The sequence below is a fragment of the Lonchura striata genome, chromosome 15 (genome assembly GCF_050655825.1).
Source record: "Lonchura striata isolate lonStrDom1 chromosome 15, ASM5065582v1, whole genome shotgun sequence".
Taxonomy (NCBI): Eukaryota; Metazoa; Chordata; class Aves; order Passeriformes; family Estrildidae; genus Lonchura; species Lonchura striata.
In genome coordinates this window covers 16,437,374-16,457,916 of record NC_140717.1, presented here as the reverse complement: position 1 = coordinate 16,457,916, position 20,543 = coordinate 16,437,374, and the positions used below count along the sequence as shown (strand labels likewise).

General features: G+C 46.6%; 1 protein-coding gene across 3 annotated transcripts in view; it reads right to left on the bottom strand.

The window, feature by feature from the left end:
• ADGRD1 (adhesion G protein-coupled receptor D1) overlaps window positions 1–18,754 on the bottom strand; it is a 123,003-nt gene extending 104,249 nt beyond the window's left edge. The window contains exons 1-8 of one of the 3 annotated variants that reach the window (XM_085593412.1): window positions 17,976–18,460; window positions 17,843–17,879; window positions 14,707–14,790; window positions 11,684–11,779; window positions 9,190–9,312; window positions 5,775–5,954; window positions 4,047–4,298; window positions 736–800 (exon numbers count right to left, since the gene is read on the bottom strand). In XM_085593412.1, the coding sequence (XP_085449538.1) occupies window positions 736–800; window positions 4,047–4,298; window positions 5,775–5,954; window positions 9,190–9,312; window positions 11,684–11,779; window positions 14,707–14,790; window positions 17,843–17,879; window positions 17,976–18,044 (906 nt within the window). In that variant the 5' untranslated portion in view covers window positions 18,045–18,460. Of the gene's footprint in view, window positions 1–735; window positions 801–4,046; window positions 4,299–5,774; window positions 5,955–9,189; window positions 9,313–11,683; window positions 11,780–14,706; window positions 14,791–17,842; window positions 17,880–17,975 lie in introns of all 3 variants that reach the window. The other 2 variants (XM_021543961.4, XM_021543959.3) reach the window with 2 other exon arrangements.
• Window positions 18,755–20,543: the final 1,789 nt, after the last annotated feature.

Here is a 20,543-nt window from a genome sequence, read left to right as displayed (position 1 = left end):
TCACCTCAGCACAGAATATCCCAAATTATCCATACTGCCTCCAGCAGGGACACAGCTCAGCACAGAATATCCCAAATTATCTCTATTGCCCCAGACAGGAAAAAGGAAAAAGGAAAAAGGAAAAAGGAAAAAGGAAAAAGGAAAAAGGAAAAAGGAAAAAGGAAAAAGGAAAAAGGAAAAAGGAAAAAGGTTAGTTCAAACATTAATTCAGGTCCATCTGCCATGAGTTTCTGTGAACAAGAACTGATAGAAGAAAGAAAGAAAACCAATAGAACTTTGATGCTGCAGAGAGCAAGAACGTGAGAATACACTAATACACCACAACAGGCAATTGTATTCTCCATAAGAAAAATCAGTTTTCATTTTTTTCATTATACTTCTACTAAACACATGGAAACCAGTTTTCTTCTTGTGGTGAAATGGTTTTCTAATCTTAAAGGAAACAAAAGGAAACTCATCAAAATTGTTTTAGCCTCTGATATTTTCAAAGTTAATGGCAACACTTCAGAAGTTGCTTTTTTTTTTTAATGTAGCAAATATTTTATTTAGCAGGGAATTTCCTTTGTTTCCTTTGGATTCCCATCTTCTCATAGTGGCTAAAATTTCTGCCTATGTATTTATAACTGAGGTATGAAAGGAAGTGCCATTAATGCAAATCAAGCAGGGAGGAGGGTCTGTAACTCTGATTTATGCACGTTCTGCCATTATGGAAAAGAGTTCTGAGCACTGTCCTACCACAGGGTTTGTAGTGGTTGTCATGAGAGACCAGGGAAGTGTTGAAGAGAGCAGAACTTGCACACCTGGGAAAACACAAACACGAATGAGCGTGTTAGCAAATCTGGATTTTTTATATCAGACACATTATATATATATATATATATATATATATATATATATATATATATATATATGTATATATATTCCCACCTCAGGCTGAATCAGTTGTAACTGAAAGAAACAGATTTGCTGTTCTGTGGATTTTATTCATTTCCAGTACTGTAGCCACATAACCTTGTTTAAAAAAACTAATTTTCTGATTCAGTCATCAGGTATATTCCATCACCTCATTACAGATGAGCATTGCAGCAGTTTAATTCTCACATACTTAAATCTTTGTTTGCAAACAGGAAATTTCAATTTAATTTTGTTTTATCTCAATAAGAAAAGGCCAACTGTGCAGTTACAACACTGATATCCATCTTTCTCCCCCAGCTCTTTCCCCAACATTTACAGAAATTCTTTACAGTAATCCTATGTCTCATCAGCAGTAAATAATGATCTATGGGCAGTTCTGACAATTTCGTGGAAGATCTCATTTTATTTCTGTGTATTTATTTCTGGGAATGGGGGGCACTGGAAAAAGGAGGGCCAAGCCTCAGCTCCCATCTCCAGCTGCTGAAGCTGACTCGGATCTCGAGTCTGAGTGTTCGAGTGCCAAATAAAATCACACCCACAAAGGCAAGCTCAGAAAGGCCTTTCCCCATCAGAAAATCTGCACTATTTGAGGATCTGAAAACATTCAAAGCCAGTGGAAATACTCCCAGTGCTTGCAGCAAAACTGAGGAACTCGCAATGACAGAGCAGGGCTGGAAATGGTGCACTGAAAATGACCATATGAGCATGTCAGAAATGATTTGTCAAGACAGAATCAACTTGATTCTGGATGGCTTTCAGTTGCTCTTTTTGAAAAATACTGATTTTTTTTTTTTTTTTGTGCAAAGTGATTTATTAGTCATTTGTGATAGAGAAATAACATTTTCTTCTCACCTACAATCTGACCAAGAGTTATTATTTGCCAGGAGTGTGGAGTTTCAGTGCAATCCAACATTGGATGCATATGCAGGACTCATTTCTCTCAGGGGTCCAAAAGGCACATGAACATTCATTCAGTTGAAAACCAGGCTGTCCTATTTCCTTATGTCAAAGCACATTACCCTGCTTCACCCCTGCTAGAAATCCTCCAAAATCAATAAATAGATATCATAACCTTTCTGCCTATGCTGATTGCTATTGTAATACCCATTGCTTCCTCTGAGAACATTCTAATTTCATACATTAAATGGGAAATAGTATAAAATCCAATCAGTCTATTATTTTGAAGAGAAAAGCCAAAAATTAAATTGCCACATTTCCCAAGTGCTCCAAAACACCTCATCACATTAAAACAATGTTGGTTTGGAATTCTTTTGTCTAATTAAAAAAATGTATACCTGGCATCCCTTTACATTTGAATTCCTAAGCCTATAGAAAATACACATCCAACTTCACTCTCACTTAAGAGGCTATACATCTATTTTTCACAGCATTCTGATAGTTCCACATGGCACTGAAAAACCTGAACTAGGAGTTTAGGGGAAAAACCCATCAACACAACATTTCATGCCATGGAAATTGCAGTAAACTCACAGGTGCTCACGGCATGAACATCTCGAGGTACAAATCAAGAAGTTTGCTGTGCAGCCCCCTGAAAATCAGCAGGGATTACAGGTGGGATGCAGGTGAAATTCTGCAAAAACTGGACTCAGCAGAACTGGAGGGAGCACTCAGACAGGGCGCAGAGGGGAGCTCCAGACACCGATGTCCACATCAGACTGGGGCCCCAGCCCGGAGGGGAGGAGAGGGAGGGAGACCTGCAGCATTCCTGGAGCTGGGCACAGGGGCAGTGCTGGGAGCCCCCAGGGGTTAAAAAGAGCTCTCTCTGTATTTATCTGAGCCGTTCTCCCCAGCAGAGGAACAGGGCACACATATTGATGAATTGGGGCAATTTGGAAATCTGCTGCTCTTGGGTTTAGCAGCAGAACATTCTTGTGGAGCTGCATTAATCACGGAGTGTGATTAATGGCAGCTTGGAGCTGGACACTGTTATAGTAACCCTCAACTGTTGTCAAAGATACAGCAGCCAAATACAAAAGCATTTTTTCACCATGACCAGAGCATTGTAAACTTTTTAAAGATTTTAAAGTTATTTCCTGTATCAAATGACTACCAAATGAGTACTCTCCTGATCAGACGTTTTGATGACTTCCATAGGAAACATTTTTTAAAATTAAAAAACTTAAAAACTTTTTTGTGGCAAATCAAACAGATATCTTCATTATATACCCATAGATGGAGGGTTTTCTTTTTGGTAACTTCAATTCTACATAACGAGCTTGTGCTTTAACTTTTTATGAAATACATTTTATACAAATTTGGTTGGTGTAATCAAACCCGGAAGTCACAAACACAGACATTTTCAGCAGGAGGTTCTAGGTGCCCTGTGGCTTCACTGCCAGGGGATGTTTGCTGGCTGCTCCTCACACGGACAGCAGAGGCTTTTCTTGCAGGGGAAGGCGCTGGTGCAGAGCCACAGCTGCACTGGCCGGCTCTGACCCCGACCCTCTGCATTTCTCTGCATTTCAGCCACTCTCCTTCCTGCTGGCTCCCAAGCGAACGGGAACCAAGCCTTCATCGCCCCAGGAGGAGGAGGAAGGCTGCACATGGGGCAGACATGAGTGTTCCTGTGCCCTCACCACCTTCATCACCCCAGGAGGAGGAGGAAGGCTGCACATGGGGCAGACATGAGTGTTCCTGTGCCCTCACCACCTTCATCACCCCAGGAGGAGGAAGGCTGCACGTGGGGCAGACATGAGTGTTCCTGTGCCCTCACCACCTTCATCGCCCCAGGAGGAGGAGGAAGGCTGCACATGGGGCAGACATGAGTGTTCCTGTGCCCTCACCACCTTCATCGCCCCAGGAGGAGGAGGAAGGCTGCACGTGGGGCAGAGCCGAGTGTTCCTGTGCCCTCACCACCTTCATCGCCCCAGGAGGAGGAGGAAGGCTGCACGTGGGGCAGACACGAGTGTTCCTGTGCCTTCACCCTGGCTGCCTCCAGGGCTCTGCCAGCAGCAGCAGCGGGTGCCGGCCACAGCAGCCCTGCCCAGGCAGCACTCTGGTGGCCGAGGTGGCATTGCTGACCCATAGCAGGCCCTGCTGACCCACAGTGGGCACTGCTGACCCATGGCAGCCCCGATGGGCACCACTCACCCATGGTGGGCACCACTCACCCACGGCGGCCGTGAAGTACTGGCGCACCTCGCGGGGGCTCAGGGCCCTCTCCCAGATGACGAACTCGTCGAAGGCGCCGCTGACCGAGCGCCGCGCCGTGCCCTCGGTGCCCCCCAGCAGCTCGGCGCCGGCGTCGCCGTAGTCGTAGAAAACCTTCCCGTCGGGGTCCGCCGTGCTCAGGCTGCCGTTCACGTAGACCTTGAGGCCTTCCCGCGACCGCCAGGTGAAGAGGACGTGGGTCCAGTAGGGGCCTGCAGGGCAGAGGCACAGCGGGCGTGGGGCCGCGCCGTCCCGGCAGGGTGGAGGTGAGCCGGGAGCGCCTGCGGCTGTGCCTGCTGGCTGTACCCGCTGCTGGCTGTACCCGCTGCTGGCTGTACCCCGGGAAGCTGTGCCTCAGGGGCTGCTGCAGCTGTGCCTGCTGGCTGTACCCGCTGCTGGCTGTACCCCAGGAAGCTGTGCCTCAGGGGCTGCTGCGGCTGTGCCTGCTGGCTGTACCCGCTGCTGGCTGTACCCGCTGCTGGCTGTACCCCGGGAAGCTGTGCCTCAGGGGCTGCTGCAGCTGTGCCTGCTGGCTGTACCCGCTGCTGGCTGTACCCGCTGCTGGCTGTACCCCAGGAAGCTGTGCCTCAGGGGCTGCGGCTGTGCCTGCTGGCTGTACCCCGGGAAGCCGTGCCTCAGGGGCTGCGGCTGTGCCTGCTGGCTGTACCCAGGGAAGCCCGTGCCTCAGCAGGATGCCCGCCAGCTGTGCCCGAACCCGGGCTCACCACAGCCCCATAAATTTCTGCTGAGCACTGCCAGCCACGACCTGAGCTCTCTTCACTCCGGCCTCAGAACTCAGCCCAGCCAGAGCAACACGAGGGCTGCAGGAGCTGGAGAACGAGCGCATAAACCCCTCAAAAGCTCTCACTGCTTCCTTGTCATGCTTGAGAGGCAGAAAACACAGTATTCATTTTCACTTGGATTGGATAATCCACAAACTTGTGAATTATTCTTGCCTTTTGCTCCTTTTCTCTTAAAATAAGACTTCTAAACTGATTCATTAAGGTTTATGGAACTGCTACCATGAGTCCTATTTTAACAATGTATAGCCACTGAAGTTAGGGCAAGAAAATATTTATTGAATGCCATTAGCATTATTGGAAGACCAGAATTCGTTCCAGTCAGTAGATATTAGTGCTCCCCTGCAACGCACAGTTTAGATAGAAGCAGTGAGATATGTGATATACCAAAATGTTTATTAATGCTATGGCTTGGCACAGAAAACCTGACACTCAACAGGAACAGAGCCATGCAAGCAGCAAAGAGCAGTGAGAGAGTCACCAGACAAACCTGAGCTCAGCAGAGAGCAGCCTGGCAGCTCTGGGAGCTGCCAGAGATTGATCTGCCTTCTTTCTCATGCTCCCATCTGAACATGCAAGAACCACTGGAGTCAGTGAGGATCCCCTGCAGACACCACTGCATGCTGCATCCAGGGGCAGTCAGCAAATGCAAATGTTCTAGAACACATCACTGGTTTCCCTTTGCATGTTCTAGAACACATCACTGCTTTCCCTTTGCATTTCACCCCTCCCTCCCCACTCCAAGAGGATTCTTAAGCACAGAGGTCTGCAGCTGTTTTTGTATCCCCACTTCTCTTCCCTGAGCTTGGGCTCTGCTCACTACCTCTGTCTGCAGGAATAAAGCAAAATGTAACAAAGAAATCAGAGGTTTTTCAATATAAACTTTACCTGGTGGACTAAAGCTGGCTTTCCACTTCATCATTGCATTCCCACGGGTGTAAAACTCCACGGAGCCTTCACCTTCATTTGAGCAGATTTTGAAACCACTGGAAATTACTCGCCCACCAGAGGCAGGGAGAAGCTTGGCCTGTTGGTCTTGAGTCTTCCAGAAAAAGGAAAATGTTACTCCTGAGGAAAGCAAGGGAGAAGAGGCTTGAATGAAGAAACGGAGTGCAATTGAAAATTTCCAATGTGCAGAATAGAGGCAGTGGGGATGCTTCTGAGGTCAGATCATCCACTGGCATAAACCAGGACAACATTTTAAAAATCAACAATGCTCCAACAGTTTAAACCAGATAAACAATCCCTCCCTCAGCTTTGCCTCCCCTGAGCACACCCAGGACACAGCAGTGTCCTGAGCAGCTTCTCTCAGTGAAAACCAAAGTTCTGTGATCTCCAAAGGGCACCTACATGTTTTTGGTGCTCCCCAGGCCCCATCACAGCCAGATTTAATCCAGTGACCTCTCCTGAGCTCCTCAGCACTGCCTGGCTCCAGCCCACCCCTGCTAACAGCTGAATTTCCTAAGCACTAGATTATGTGGATTTTCACCCTTCAGTGCACCAACAGCTCCTGAAAGCCAGGTGTAAAATAAAAGGTAACTGTACATGCAGAGCCACAGAAAAGATTCTGGGGTCCCCACCTACACAAAAATAATTGTCCCGAAAATACAACACAATCCTGCAAGTGCACATGTGATTAACTTATCTCACAAATGATCTGCTCAGTTCCCAGCAAATCTCACTATTATCCTGTGAAATGGAGCAGCTCCCCAGGTCACACACTAGTGAATAAATGTCATTTCCACAAGGTGGCTTTCTATAATAAAGGCTACCCCAGAAAGCTTCACTGGCACACAAGTGGCAAATCAAACCTTGCTCACATTTGCCATTTGTTGGCTACAGGCAGCTTCTCCAAATGAGCTCAAGCCAAGGAATAAGAGAACATTCTCTTGCACCTCCCACAAATGTTTGTTTTGACTGAAGATGCCACTCCAATGAGCCCAAAAAACATTGTCTGAAGATTGCTTCAGAAGGAGCAAAGTGGAGAAGAATGTTTCAACACACCAAAACCAAGAAGAGTTTGTTTTCTCAAGTAAAAATAACAGTCCCAAAATGTTATGAAATCCAGCCTTAGAAGAAGCACTGGGATTTTTGTTTCATGGGTTTTTATTTCACCTGGGGAGATCCCAACACCCTTCCCCAAAGGCATTTCCTGGTTAAAAACCAACATACAAGAAGCTCCATCCATTTGTGTTTCACACAAACACATCAAGGATGGTTAAGCAGCAGCAGCTGAAATAAAATCCACCTTACCCTCACCACAGGTGCATTTGGCTTGAAAAATACAGACACGTTCTTTAGACACAAGGGTGTTGCCTTTTTTCCTTCCATTAATATGTGCTGCAGTCACTTCGTGATTAATATTTATATGATTTCTTCTCCTCACATTTTATCTACTGAACATTTCAGTGTTTTATGCCTTTAATGTTCTTGTTTGTGAGATACTGGGAGTGCTCTGGTACTACAAAAACAATTTATTCTGATTGTTACAGATGTTGAAAGAATATGATTTCCTGATGATTTTTATTTCCCAGTGGCATGAAAAAAAGTATGAAAAGATACAGCACGTATCCCAAAACACACTTGGAGCAGGATGCTGAATCCCTTTTTCTGTCACTCTCAGGCAACAGCCAGCTGCTCTGGGTGCTTACAAAGCTCACCAGCAGCTCTTGCTTCAGCAGCTCCAACAAAAGTGATCCTAATTTCCAGCCACGTTACCCCCTGAAGGATGGCCCAAGTCAGCAACAGCCAGAACACTGTTCAGTGTTGGCAATGCTGTGAGTTCAGGGGCTGCTGGAGTTCAGGGAAAGCCAGCATTTGCTTTGGAACCCTCCCTTTCCATGGGGTTCTGCATCTCCTGAGAATGCCCTGGGCGAGTAACCAGGTTTGCTCTGACTGTCACACTCAGCCTCAGTTTGCTCTGACTGTCACACTCAGCCTCAGTTTGCTCTGACTGTCACACTCAGCCTCAGTTTGCTCTGTCACACTCAGTCTCAGTTTGCTCTGATTGTCACACTCAGCCTCAGTTTGCTCTGACTGTCACACTCAGCCTCAGTTTGCTCTGACTGTCACACTCAGCCTCAGTTTGCTCTGTCACACTCAGTCTCAGTTTGCTCTGTCACACTCAGCCTCAGTTTGCTCCGACTGTCACACTCAGTCTCAGTTTGCTCTGTCACACTCAGTCTCAGTTTGCTCTGATTGTCACACTCAGCCTCAGTTTGCTCTGACTGTCACACTCAGCCTCAGTTTGCTCTGACTGTCACACTCAGCCTCAGTTTGCTCTGTCACACTCAGTCTCAGTTTGCTCTGATTGTCACACTCAGCCTCAGTTTGCTCTGACTGTCACACTCAGCCTCAGTTTGCTCTGTCACACTCAGTCTCAGTTTGCTCTGTCACACTCAGCCTCAGTTTGCTCCGACTGTCACACTCAGTCTCAGTTTGCTCTGTCACACTCAGTCTCAGTTTGCTCTGTCACACTCAGTCTCAGTTTGCTCTGTCACACTCAGCCTCAGTTTGCTCTGTCACACTCAGCCTCAGTTTGCTCTGTCACACTCAGCCTCAGTTTGCTCTGTCACACTCAGCCTCAGTTTGCTCTGTCACACTCAGCCTCAGTTTGCTCTGTCACACTCAGTCTCAGTTTGCTCTGTCTGTCACACTCAGCCTCAGTTTGCTCTGTCACACTCAGTCTCAGTTTGCTCTGTCTGTCACACTCAGCCTCAGTTTGCTCTGTCACACTCAGCCTCAGTTTGCTCTGTCACACTCAGCCTCAGTTTGCTCTGTCACACTCAGTCTCAGTTTGCTCTGACTGTCACACTCAGCCTCAGTTTGCTCTGTCACACTCAGTCTTAGTTTGCTCTGTCACACTCAGTTTCAATCATCCCCTGTCACAACACGTGTCAAACCCTTCACTTTGTGATCCCAAGGGAAGGGGAAGAGAAACAGAATGGAGGGATTTCAGCATCTATGAAGACAAATGGATTCCATAGCATCAGAGACCTAAAAATGTCCTTATCTCTAGAGAAAAAGCTAGAGATTTATCTAGAGATAAAGCTAGAGATTTATCTCTAGAGCCCACTCCTGCAAAGAGGTCACACTGAATCTGAGTGGTTGGTGATCAGTTCCAATTTAACCTGCAGTTAGAAAAGACTAAATTTGCAGCAATCAACACTCAATTGTCTTAGAAGCCAATAAAGTGTCAAGCCTCATTTTTAGATTTCACTCCAAGGAGGAAAGAAACAACAATTTTTGAATAACATAACTTGGCAGCAAAAGAAAAGTCAATCATAATTAATGAATTTCTCACCTTCAGGCCCACAAGCCTCTGGATTACTAATGCAAGAATTTCGATAGCTTCCGAAGAAGAGAAAGGTGACTCCTTTCTTTTCAGTGACGTAAATCCCTTTGTTCACCATCCCTTCTATAATATCTAAAGCAAAAGCAAAATCCAGTTTAACGTTCACATAAAGGAAAACCTCCTGGAAACATGATTTTAACAGACTCCTACAGCTCAGATGTTTACCTTGGTCCAGCTATAAGGTTTTATTACTTTCTGTGTTTGCTTTTCTTTTTGTGTTTTTGGTTTCAGTTTGCCAGTTTTGGTGTGCTCAGTTTGTTTGTTTCCATTTGTCAGTGGTTTGTTGTATTTTTAAAGACCACACAGACACCTCCCACTCAGCTCTGTGGTTAACTAAGACTGACAGAACCCATACATCCAAAAATTATTATTTTAAAGTAATCTGAGTGAGCTTTATGCTTTCCAGAGTTTGGAATGCTAGACACTTCCTAGAGGTGTCTTACTGGTAGGCTGAGCTAGTAAAGAAATTCTTTCCCCATTTAAAATGTAACAAAATAGTGTTTCTCTTTTCATTTTTTGAAAGGGCAGGCTGGTGATCAAACACCAGTTTTCAGTGAAAAATAACTCAATGAAATATCCTTGACGAGGTCCACTCAAAGACAGAACTGGAGCTCCTTTCACACACCCTTTGTTGGGTGTCCTTGGCTCTTGCAAAGGCAATTGCTTTACCTAAGGTGGATAATGAGCAATTTGCTTGTGTTTTCTTGTGTTCCCTTCCACAGAAAAGCGCTGCTGATCCATCTGCTGCCAGCTGGGAAATGGAAATCCTGGCATTTGTTTGCTCCAGGAGCCTCCTTAGCTCTCAGAGTGCAGCTGACAGGAGGTGCTGGGGAGATTCTCCCCTTTGTCCTGGCTGATTTTAGCAATGCAGACAATGGGACAATGAAAAATCATAAATAAAAGTTCTGCTGGGCTGGGAAAGCAGTGAAAATTGGACTGCCTGTTTCTGAGAGGGAGAACATCAGTTGTTGGTGTGGGATTTCCTGCTACCTCCATCCTCTGGGATGGCATTCCTGCAAGGAGGATTCAGAACCTTGGGTTTAGGACCCTTCTTCATCATTTCCTCTGGAAAAAGGTTGAGAAGAGCTGTTCCAAGGGAGCTCCAGCAGCGAGAAGATATTTTCCTTTTCTCTATTAATGCTGTGAATGCATGTTTCAGTGTCCTCCTAGTTTGTCCCAAAACTTTATTTAAATATCAGTTTTCAGGTATCTTCCCCTCCCTTAGGGGGAGAAACCATCAAGCCCTGCCTGTAACTGACAGATAAAATTTAGTTCCTTTTAAAAATGTGTGTACTGTGGAGCAAATAAAACATTTCTAAGTTCTTCTCAAGGCACCTGAATTATAAATTCATCTCTGCAGGGAAGTTCCCATAAGATAAAGCATTTCTGTTCCCACAGCACTTCCTTTGCCACTGGTGTCACTCTCTCTAATGTTCATACTGAATATGCTTTATTGTGTGAGAACTATGCAAATGGTCTATAAAGCAGATAAGAGAGGACTGGAAGGAATTAGGGTCATTTGAAGTTCATCATTAATAGAGTTCCCATGTGCCAGCATACTTTTAATGTTAGAGAGTAAAAAAATAGTGGGTTCAGTATTCCAATATAAAATTCTTACTATCTGAGCAGCCCAAATGACAGTTTTACCATTTCCATCCTTCTCCTTAGGTCAGGTTTTCTGACAGTTTGATGTGAGTTAATTCCTAAGGCAAAGTGGGCACGAGGTCACATTTCAACTGCAGCCACACAGCACAAATGCAATGACTGAAATTAAGTGACTTTAAGCTGCTGTGCCTGTAACTGATTTCCAGTCTGCCGGGTTTCTGCCTGTGAGTTAGCATTTTCTGTTCTTCCTTTCATCTCCAAGTGTATGGATGTTAAAAAAATAATATAAGGACATATATAGAAAGATTTGCTTCTCATTTAAAAAAAAAAAACAACCAACAAACAAAAACCCCAAAATAAACCATCATGTTAACCAAAGTTGTCATGACTGACAACCTCTCACTTCCAGGCTTTGCAAATCTGCTTGCATTTGTCTTTCTTAACATGTCCTCTAAAAACTATTATAAACCAGTGAAAAACACAGGGCTTCTTTTCCATTTTAGCCTTGAAAGACAAGAAAAAAATTTACCTGTTTGTTCTCATATGTTCCTCTGAAATGTCATCTCTGTTTCTTTTAAGCATAATAGCAATTTTTTTAGGTTTTGGAGGATCCCTGGGGCCCATCCTCCCATGGGATTCACGTGGAATGCCTCTCCCAGAATCCCAACCCAGGTAACACTGCAGGGTGCTTTTCCAGAAACGTGTGACAATGCAAAAATAACAATCACTTTTACCACATGAGCTCTTGAACCAGAACCCAGAGTTAACTCTGAATCCAAGGCTACAAGAGCCATCCACGCCTGACAAATGCAGAACAAAAAAACGAGAAAATCCTCACCTACAGTTGCAGAGAAGTTAGAGTAGGCAGAGTCATTGGTATTTACAAAGGTAGAGTTATGGGAAGGAAGCACAGTGAAGTTGTGGATTCTTAGAGCTGGGTGGAACAACAAAAGAAAATAAGCAAATGAGCAAAACAATGAATAAACACCATCAGTAATGAGCTGGCCAGTTCATATCTCTCAGCACAGCAGAAATCACAGATTTGTTGGTTTAATTTTACCACACAAGCACTTCTCAGGGGCTGGGAGTGTCCTGGCTGCACCTGCTCAGGGAAGGCAGAGCCACTGCAGGAACTGAGCAGAAAAGTCTGAGAATCACCCAGCTGCAGGTGGAGGCTGTGGAACAGCCTGCTGCTGCTGGGAACACCTACACTAAAATCCATCCCTGCAGGGCTGGGAGCTGGGGCAGCCCCAGGCTCTGTGAAGGGACGGGGACACCTGGAGCAAGGCAGGAGAGGCTGGGGCTGCTGGGCTGCAAAAACCCCCAGCGTGCAAAAATCCTTAGAGTGCAAAAATCCTCAGTGAGCAAAAAATCCCCAGTGTGCAAAAAAAATCCCCCAGCTGGAAATGGAAAGATGTGCCAGGCTCTCCTTATTTGTGCCCAGAGAGCAGATCAAAGCAATGGGCACAAATCAAAATACAAGAAACTCCATCCAAACATAAAAAAAACTCCAACTTTTTTATATCTGACTATAAAGTTTTATTCTCTAATTTGTTTTTCTGATTTTGAAAATTTAACAGTATCTTGCACACTGTAATTGTTTACCCTGGGCAGGCAAATAAAGCCTGATGGAAAGCACATCAAAGTAGATGAAGGACATTGATTTGGCATTTAGACCAACTGAGCTCATAGAACAAAAAGACAAATGCTCTTAGGAAAAGAAAAACACCCACAAAAACCTCCAGATAAAAATGCATGGAAAACAAGGGGTCAGGTGAAAAACCTGAGCATGGCCACTTTCTCTTTATTTGCTATATTTTGAGCTGATTGTTTCATTTCAATTGCTTCTACTGCTGAGATTTCCAAAACATTAATTTGCTGACACACTCTCACCACACGAATGCTTTGAGAGATATAAATCTGGCTTCACACACAATGACTTCAACAAATAAAATGGATTAACATGACGGACAGATTATGGTGCTTCAAGGATTTAAGAGGAGAAACATGGAATGAAAATAATTGCATGATATGATGAGTGGAAAAATAAGAAAGACTCTGCAATAAACAGAAGAGTTGTGTAGTCAGAATGGAGCCAAAACCAAGCAAATTGTCACCTGGAGTAGATTACAACAATAAAGAACAATTTTCTTGTATATCAAAGTGAAATATCAGACACATAAAACCTCTGCTGGAGGCAGCTGAAATGATATCGTGTCTGATCAGCACAATACAAACGACTGAGAGGAATTTGAGCCATCCAGTGCAAGGCTGCAGAGAATTCAGCACTGGCAGAGCTGCACTGCAGAGACAAACACCTCTGGCTACTGCTGTCCCCTGCAAGTAATTGTAAGACAAAATCCACCAAGTTTTTCAGCAAAGTCCTGCAGCTGGCTCGTTGATAAATTTCTTTATCACCATGTCATAATAGGAATCAAAAGAGATTGTTCCTGTGAGCCAGTCCCTTTCCTGTAAGTGAAGGCTTGTAGGGTCAGGAGTTTCATCTATTATCTGCTTTCGCTCTACCAAGACACTGAAAACATTTCTGAATTTTGCTGAAGTAAAATTAAACAAAATTTGAAAAACAATCTAACATCAATTGTCCTTTTTCAAGAGATGTATTTTTTATATATTATTTTCAAGCACTTTCAAAACATCTTGGTTATAATGTGATTGATTGCCAAAACAGAACTAGATACTGAGCACTTCACTCTCTTTGAAACCACATGAAGTCCAGGGTCAGAAAATTACTTTAACACACTTTTAGAGAACTTATGTGGCAACTTTTGTAAGCCAAATAATTATTCTATTGCAGTCAGTAGGAATGCTGCCATCAGCTCCTAATGGAAGCAGAGTATTGCCCAGATATATTTCTGGTCAGGCAATTCCATTCCTTTCAGAAATTTTGTGGAAATACAGGTCAAAGTTTAGGCTTAAAATAGTTGAACACCTCTACAACAAAGGGATATTTTTGGATATTTATAGATCTTGTCCCCAGGCAGGAGCAGAGATCAATACTGCCACGTCTGGCACACAGGTTTGGGGAGTGCCCATCAGCACAAGCTGGAGCTGGCCAGGGTGTGAGAGAGCCAAAAGCTCCAGTGGGAGCTCCTGGGGTGTCAGAGAGCCAAAAACTCCGGTGGGAGCTCCTGGGGTGTGAGAGAGCCCAAAAGCTCCAGTGGGAGCTCCTGGGGTGTGAGAGAGCCCAAAAGCTCCAGTGGGAGCTCCTGGGGCTCAGCCCATCCCCTACAGGGCCAGAGCTGGGGGCACCAGGGGCTGCCCACCCACCCACCCCGCCCTGGCAGCAGAGCTGTCCTTCCCTCGGGGAGGCAAATCTCTCCTGATTTCGCCCAGCTGGAGAAGGAATTGAATTGACATCAGCTCATGCTGCAGCACTGCTCTTAGGGAAACTCCCAAAGGAGACACAAATGAGTGAGAGGTATCCAGAGGAGAGCTTGCACTCTTCTCTCTGTGGACACCACATGCAAGGTTCAGAAGTGCCTGAGGAGCTTGGGCATTTAACTCCCTCCAAAATGAAAGCAGAGCCATCCCTGCTGGCAGAGCCAGAGCTCCCAGAGCCTGAGCACCTGGAGCACGCTGTGTGTGTACCAAACCAGTGAATGACCGAGATTTCAATGACCTTTGGATCATAAACTCCTTATAACCTCAGCAATGCAGCCCATAACACCTCGGAGAACACTCCACAGAAATCAGCTCACAAATACAACAGAAACATAAACTGGAAAGAACCCTCAACCTCTGAGCTCCAAAGTCCCCCCCTTCCCTATCTCCTGCTGCCCCTCCTAACCACAGCAGACACAGGAGCTGTGCTGCTGCCAGGCCACGGAATGTTTTGTCTACCTCCGTTTGTGTCCCGAAACTCGTGAATTCCATCCACATCTTCCAAGGGCCAGTAATGGGAAGCTGACGCCAGGACTTTGAATCCTTTCAAGAAACACAGGTTAAAAGATTATTAAATAAAAGACCAACAAGGGGTGTAACAAGTCTCCACAGAAAATAACCATAAAAGAGGTCAAAAGGTTAAGTAAGCCAAAATGCTTTATGTAAATCAAGTGTGGCACACAAGCGAGGTCATAAATCAGAGCAGCAAATTAAAGCCATATCTCTGATTAACCACTGCAGAAAACCTGCTTTTAAATCCAGCTGGTTTGCATTCTAATGGCACCTAAAAGGTGTAACAATCTCTGACTGACTCTGGGGTGTGTCTGGCAGCACCCACTGAACAGCAGCTGGGGAGACACTCAGAGACCAACACTCCAGAGCAATTTCCAGATTTCACAGAGACTTCGAGCAGTGCTGGCCAGCCCAGAGCGGGAGTGCAGGGGGGAAGGCTCAGCCTGCCCCCGAACATCACTGCTCCTGCCTCCTCCAGAGGGGCTGGGTGCTCCGAGAGGAGCTCCCACCTCCCACCCCGCGCCAGCCCTTCCTCCAGGGCCTTCTCAGCACCCCAAAACCCTCTGGGGCTGATGAAACATTCTGTTTTCCTGCACCTTCTCCTTACCAGCAGGTGGACAGGCTGACCAAGGCCAGCACCTGCAGGTTTCCATTGGCATTTCTGTCTGTACAGTCTGACTGACCAGAGTTTGGACAAATTTTGGGATGTGGGGTCACGTTGGGCCAGAACGGGCTGCCCAAAACAACCACAGTTTCTGTTAAGATAACAATTCTATTTTAAGGGTAGAGCATTACTAGTGTAGAAAAACATGACTCGTAATTTCTTACTATCTTGCTTGCTACAAGAAACCCTTTATTTTCAAAACAATTACTTTGATCAGATGTGATGAAACAAATTTAGCATGTCTCACAGCTAAGAGAGTTCGGGCAAGCTGGCACAGATATTCAGAAGTTTTTCCATGGATGCCCCATCATGGCACATCACCCCTCCAGCCTGGGTTACTTTTCTCTGGGGGAAGAGGTGGGGAAAAAAAGAGTAATAGGGACCAAGAGCAAGGGCTTCTGTCACACCACATTTCTGGCTCTCTGCCCTACAATCAGTTTTCATCCCAAGCAATCTTTCAGGAGACCGAGGTGTGAAGCTGACAGAGGGAAGTTTGTCAAACCCCATTTCAGCTGTCAGACACTACAGAACCTCCCCACACCTCATGTGCAGATTAACCCGAGTCACCAGCAGCGTCCTTTGGCTTCCGTGGCTCATCCCACTCCTTCCTTCACTTCTGAGATCAATCCCTTTTGCTGGTTTTCATGTCCTGGATACACACCAGAGCTTTCTATCATGGATACAAAGGTGCAAAAATTTTATTAAAGTGCCTAAAGCCCTCCTGGAGAGCACCTTGATGGCCTCCATCCTCCTGATGCAGCTTCTGAGGTGTGGCACAGACAGGATCCTAAGATTTATTTTTTTATTTTGAGTGCAAAGTTGATAAAATGGCTAAACTTCACAACGAGCAATTGCAGATGTGAGGAAACAGAACTCCAAGTTCTGCATCTTGTGGGGGTACAAGAACTACTCAGACTTGCTTCCAAAGTCAACTATACCAGAGATAGCTAACAAATGATTCACAACTGAATTCATTAATTCAGGATCTATTCTTAGCCCACCTAACTAAATGTTTGCCGTTGTCATAGAGGCTTTCCCTCAAGGAGGGAACAGAGCACAAACAGATAAAATGGGGATGTCTCGTGGGATGGAAGTGGGATGGACACGGGGTTCTGTGGCTCTCATCTCCGACTGCTTGGAAGGCAGAGCTGTCACTGAGAGGGCACTGCCAGCCTCAGAGGACAGACCCACAGCAGGCACACAACACATAACCCAAAACCTCCGGGCAGCCCAACCTCAGCTGAGCCTTCTGGAGGCAAGTGCCTGCTGCCCTGAGTGCAGAATCCTCTCCCAGGCAGTGACCCCGCTGAGAAGGGCCCAGGGCTCGGCCAGCCTGGAGCAAGGCCAGCAGCATCCCTGCCTCACAGCCCTGCACCCCTCACCCAGCATCCCTGCATCACACCCCTGCATCCCTGCCTCACAGCCCTGCACCCCTCACCCAGCATCCCTGCATCACACCCCTGCATCCCTGCCTCACAGCCCTGCACCCCTCACCCAGCATCCCTGCATCCCTGCCTCACACCCCTGCACCCCTCACCAAGCATCCCTGCATCCCTGCCTTGCATCCCTGCCTCCCTCACCAGCCGTGGGACTCGCCCACCTGGGGAGGGTGGTTTCCCCTTTTGTCCCACCAGCCAGAGGCCACAGACCCTCGTTTTTAGGGAATAGGACTCTTTTTCTTGGTTTTGAGCAAAGGTGGAGCAGGAGCATTAATCAGGCTGAAGCTGCTCCCTCGCCAGACGTGGCCTCTCCCCATCGCTCTGCCTTTTGCTTGGGAATAATTACATGTGGTTAAAGCTGAAAAAAGCAATCCATGGGCCGGGAGCAGTAAAACTGTACTTGCACACCACCATGAGGCTTGAGGTTAAACTATTTATATAAACAGAAGGATCCTGCAGTTACACACACAAACGCTTCTGAGCTCTGAGTTCTTCACATTGGAAACAGATGAGAAATCCTAAATCCGCTCTGAAAGCGATGCCAACCCGAGGGGGAGGGCTGGGACAGGGAGAGGACTCGGAGCCACGCAGAGCACTGCGAAGTGGGCAGGCTGGCACCTCCGAGTGCATCAGGGAATCGAAAATGAGCATCGAGGGGAAAGGAAAAGAGTCTGTGTTGGTCTGGTTCAGAGCCTTACTCTCGAGGACAGCGGGGTGTACAAAGGAGTTTCCCACACAGCAAACACGAGCCATTTTTCTCCAAATGTGCTTCTACCCAGAACATTCAGTGGGTGGGGTACTGAATTCACAGGGACTGATACTTTTGACTATTACATCTTTAATACAGAGCTGGCATTCAAACACGGGCTCTGTTTCTTTGGGGCTACTAAGAAAATTTTTAAAAACCCCACAAACTACAAAAAAAAGCAAATAAATATTCGAGCACATTGTCACAAAGTGGAAAGAGAGCATTTCTTACCTGGGTGTTTGGGGAGCTGGGAATAGTTTCCGTACACCTGCACACAAAACATTACACAATGAGACACGGTGGGGCAAAACTTGCTAAGAGGACTCCAAGCACATCTCAAAACTGACCGGATTCAGAGCATTACCTGATATTTTTGCTGAAATAAAATCAGCAAAGAATAATGGCAACAGAGTAGAGATAACAAACTCTCCATGGTCTATTTAAGGTTAAAAGTATAGCTGAACTCCAACTCCTGCAGGACTTCAATCATAAGTTTTCCTTTGCGACTTTGGGTATTAAAAAGGACATTTTCCATGCAGGTTCGAAAGGTCCATTCCTTCAGGGATGGCAAAAAACCCTTCCAGACCCTCCAAGCAGTGTTTCCTTGCTTCACCCTTCGGTATCTTCATTTAACTCGGAATAAATTGCCGTGTCCGGAGGAAAACTCACGGAAAGTCGCGCCAGACCCGGAGCTGCGCCGTTCCGTGGAGAGAACTCAAACGCTTCTGCTCCGACGGGTGCCAGAAAAGATCTCCAAAATCTCCTTTGCAACTTGGCGCTGCTGCCCCTCCCGCAGCTCCCCTGCCCGCGGGGCCCGGGCTCAGCGCTGCGGGCGGGGACAGCGCTGCCCGCTCCCGAGGGATGAACCGGGCTGAGCCGGGATGAACCGGGCTGAGCCGGGCTGAACCGGGCTGAGCCGCTCCCGAGGGCTGAACCGGGCTGAGCCGGGATGAACCGGGCTGAGCCGGGATAAACCGGGCTGAGCCGGGCTGAGCCGCTCCCGAGGGCTGAACCGGGATAAACCGGGCTGAACCGGGCTGAACCGCTCCCGAGGGATAAACCGGGCTGAGCCGGGATGAACCGGGCTGAGCCGCTCCCGAGGGCTGAACCGGGCTGAGCCGGGCTGAGCCGGGATGAACCGGGCTGAGCCGCTCCCGAGGGCTGAACCGGGCTGAGCCGCTCCCGAGGGCTGAACCGGGATAAACCGGGCTGAGCCGGGCTGAACCGCTCCCGAGGGCTGAACCGACCCCAAAGGGGCTGAACCGCTCCCGAGGGCTGAACCGACCCCAAAGGGGCTGAACCGACCCCAAAGGGGCTGAAGCGACCCCAACGAGCCGGACCGAGCCCGGCCGGGCCGCAGAGAGCGGCGGTCCCGCCCGTCCCGCACTCCCGAGCCCCGGCCGGTGTCACGCTCCCTCCTCCAGCTCCGTCCCACCCTGCTCCCTGCCCATTCCCATTTATTCCTATTCATTCCCATTTATCTGCCCCCGCTCCGGCAGGGAGGGAGCGCCCCAAAATCCGCACCTGGGAGGGGCCAGGGCACGCCCAGGCCGGCCTTGGAGCACCTGGGCAGCGCTCCCGGAGGAGAGCGGCAGCTCGTGGAAGGGCCGCAGCTGTACTTCCGTCCCAAGGAAGCTTTAAAACACCGATTTAAATCGCACGGCGCGCTAAGGGACTGCTTTTGCTTTATCCGTTCCCAGCAGGGGAAACTGAGGCATCACTTAACTCACTTCCTCAGAGTTGCACAAAGCAAGGAAAAAACTTCTGTACTTGCTACGACTTTGCTCCTTATTTTAATAAAACTAATTGCATCTAAGAGTCTTATAAGAGTCTCCCAATTGCACTCTATGTCACAAATATTAACCAGCATTTTACACATAAAAGAAAAATAGCAGCTAGAACTGGCTGATATTCTTTATTTTATCTGCCTTCTGGGATAAAGTCTTATTTTCAGTTCTCTCAAAGTTCTTTATTTTCAGCCAAATGAACTGAAAGACTAATATTTTAAACAAAGTTTGATAAGCTTTCCATCCCTGTTTGTTTCTTCCCTGCATTTCCCTATCAACCCCTTCTTTATCCTCACGCGAGACACTTAAAGGTGATGTAGGCAACATCCGAAACTACAAATCAGAACCACAACATGCTAATATCTCAACAAAATCCAGACTATTTTACTTTTCTTTTGCCAGAAGTTATGTAAATATATTGGATAATGTTTTCAGCCCCACTCATGCAGCAAAACGGTCTTTGTTTGAAATAGTTTTTAATGAGTGACTGCACAAGATTCTGACCTATTATAAAGTTATTTCCTGTACTATTCCTATTCCATTCCCCTTTCTGGAGACACACTGTGCCTGTACCTGCTCTATCTCCACACCTATCCTGTTATTTCCCTTTCTGGAGAGTTCTGTGCCTGTACCTGCTCTATCTCACACCTGTTCTGTTACCCTGCATGGAGATATTCTCTGCCTGTGCCTATTCTATTCTATTCTATTCTATTCTATTCTATTCTATTCTATTCTATTCTATTCTATTCTATTCTATTCTCCTTTCTGGAGAGCTGTACCTGTTCTATCTCACACCTTTCCTATTCCCCTTTCTGGAGAGTTCTGTGCCTGTGCCTGCTCTATCTCACACCTGTCCTATTCCCCTTTCTGGAGACATTCCAGCAAGACATTCACGCTGCATGAACGCTCCAAAGTTACCCAAGTTCAGTGCCACAAAATTTCAGTATGGAAATAAAATGTGGGTTGTGTTTGCAATCCTGATCTAGGGCCCATGAAAGAAGAATTTTGAAAATTTTGAAGTTCTGAGTTTCAGTTCCCACAGAAATGTAGTGATGACCAGCCTGGCTTTTGCCTATTTCCCTCCAGCTTTTTTGAGACTTCCTCTCTCGTTACTGTGAGCCACAATCTCCTCGATATCCTGAAGG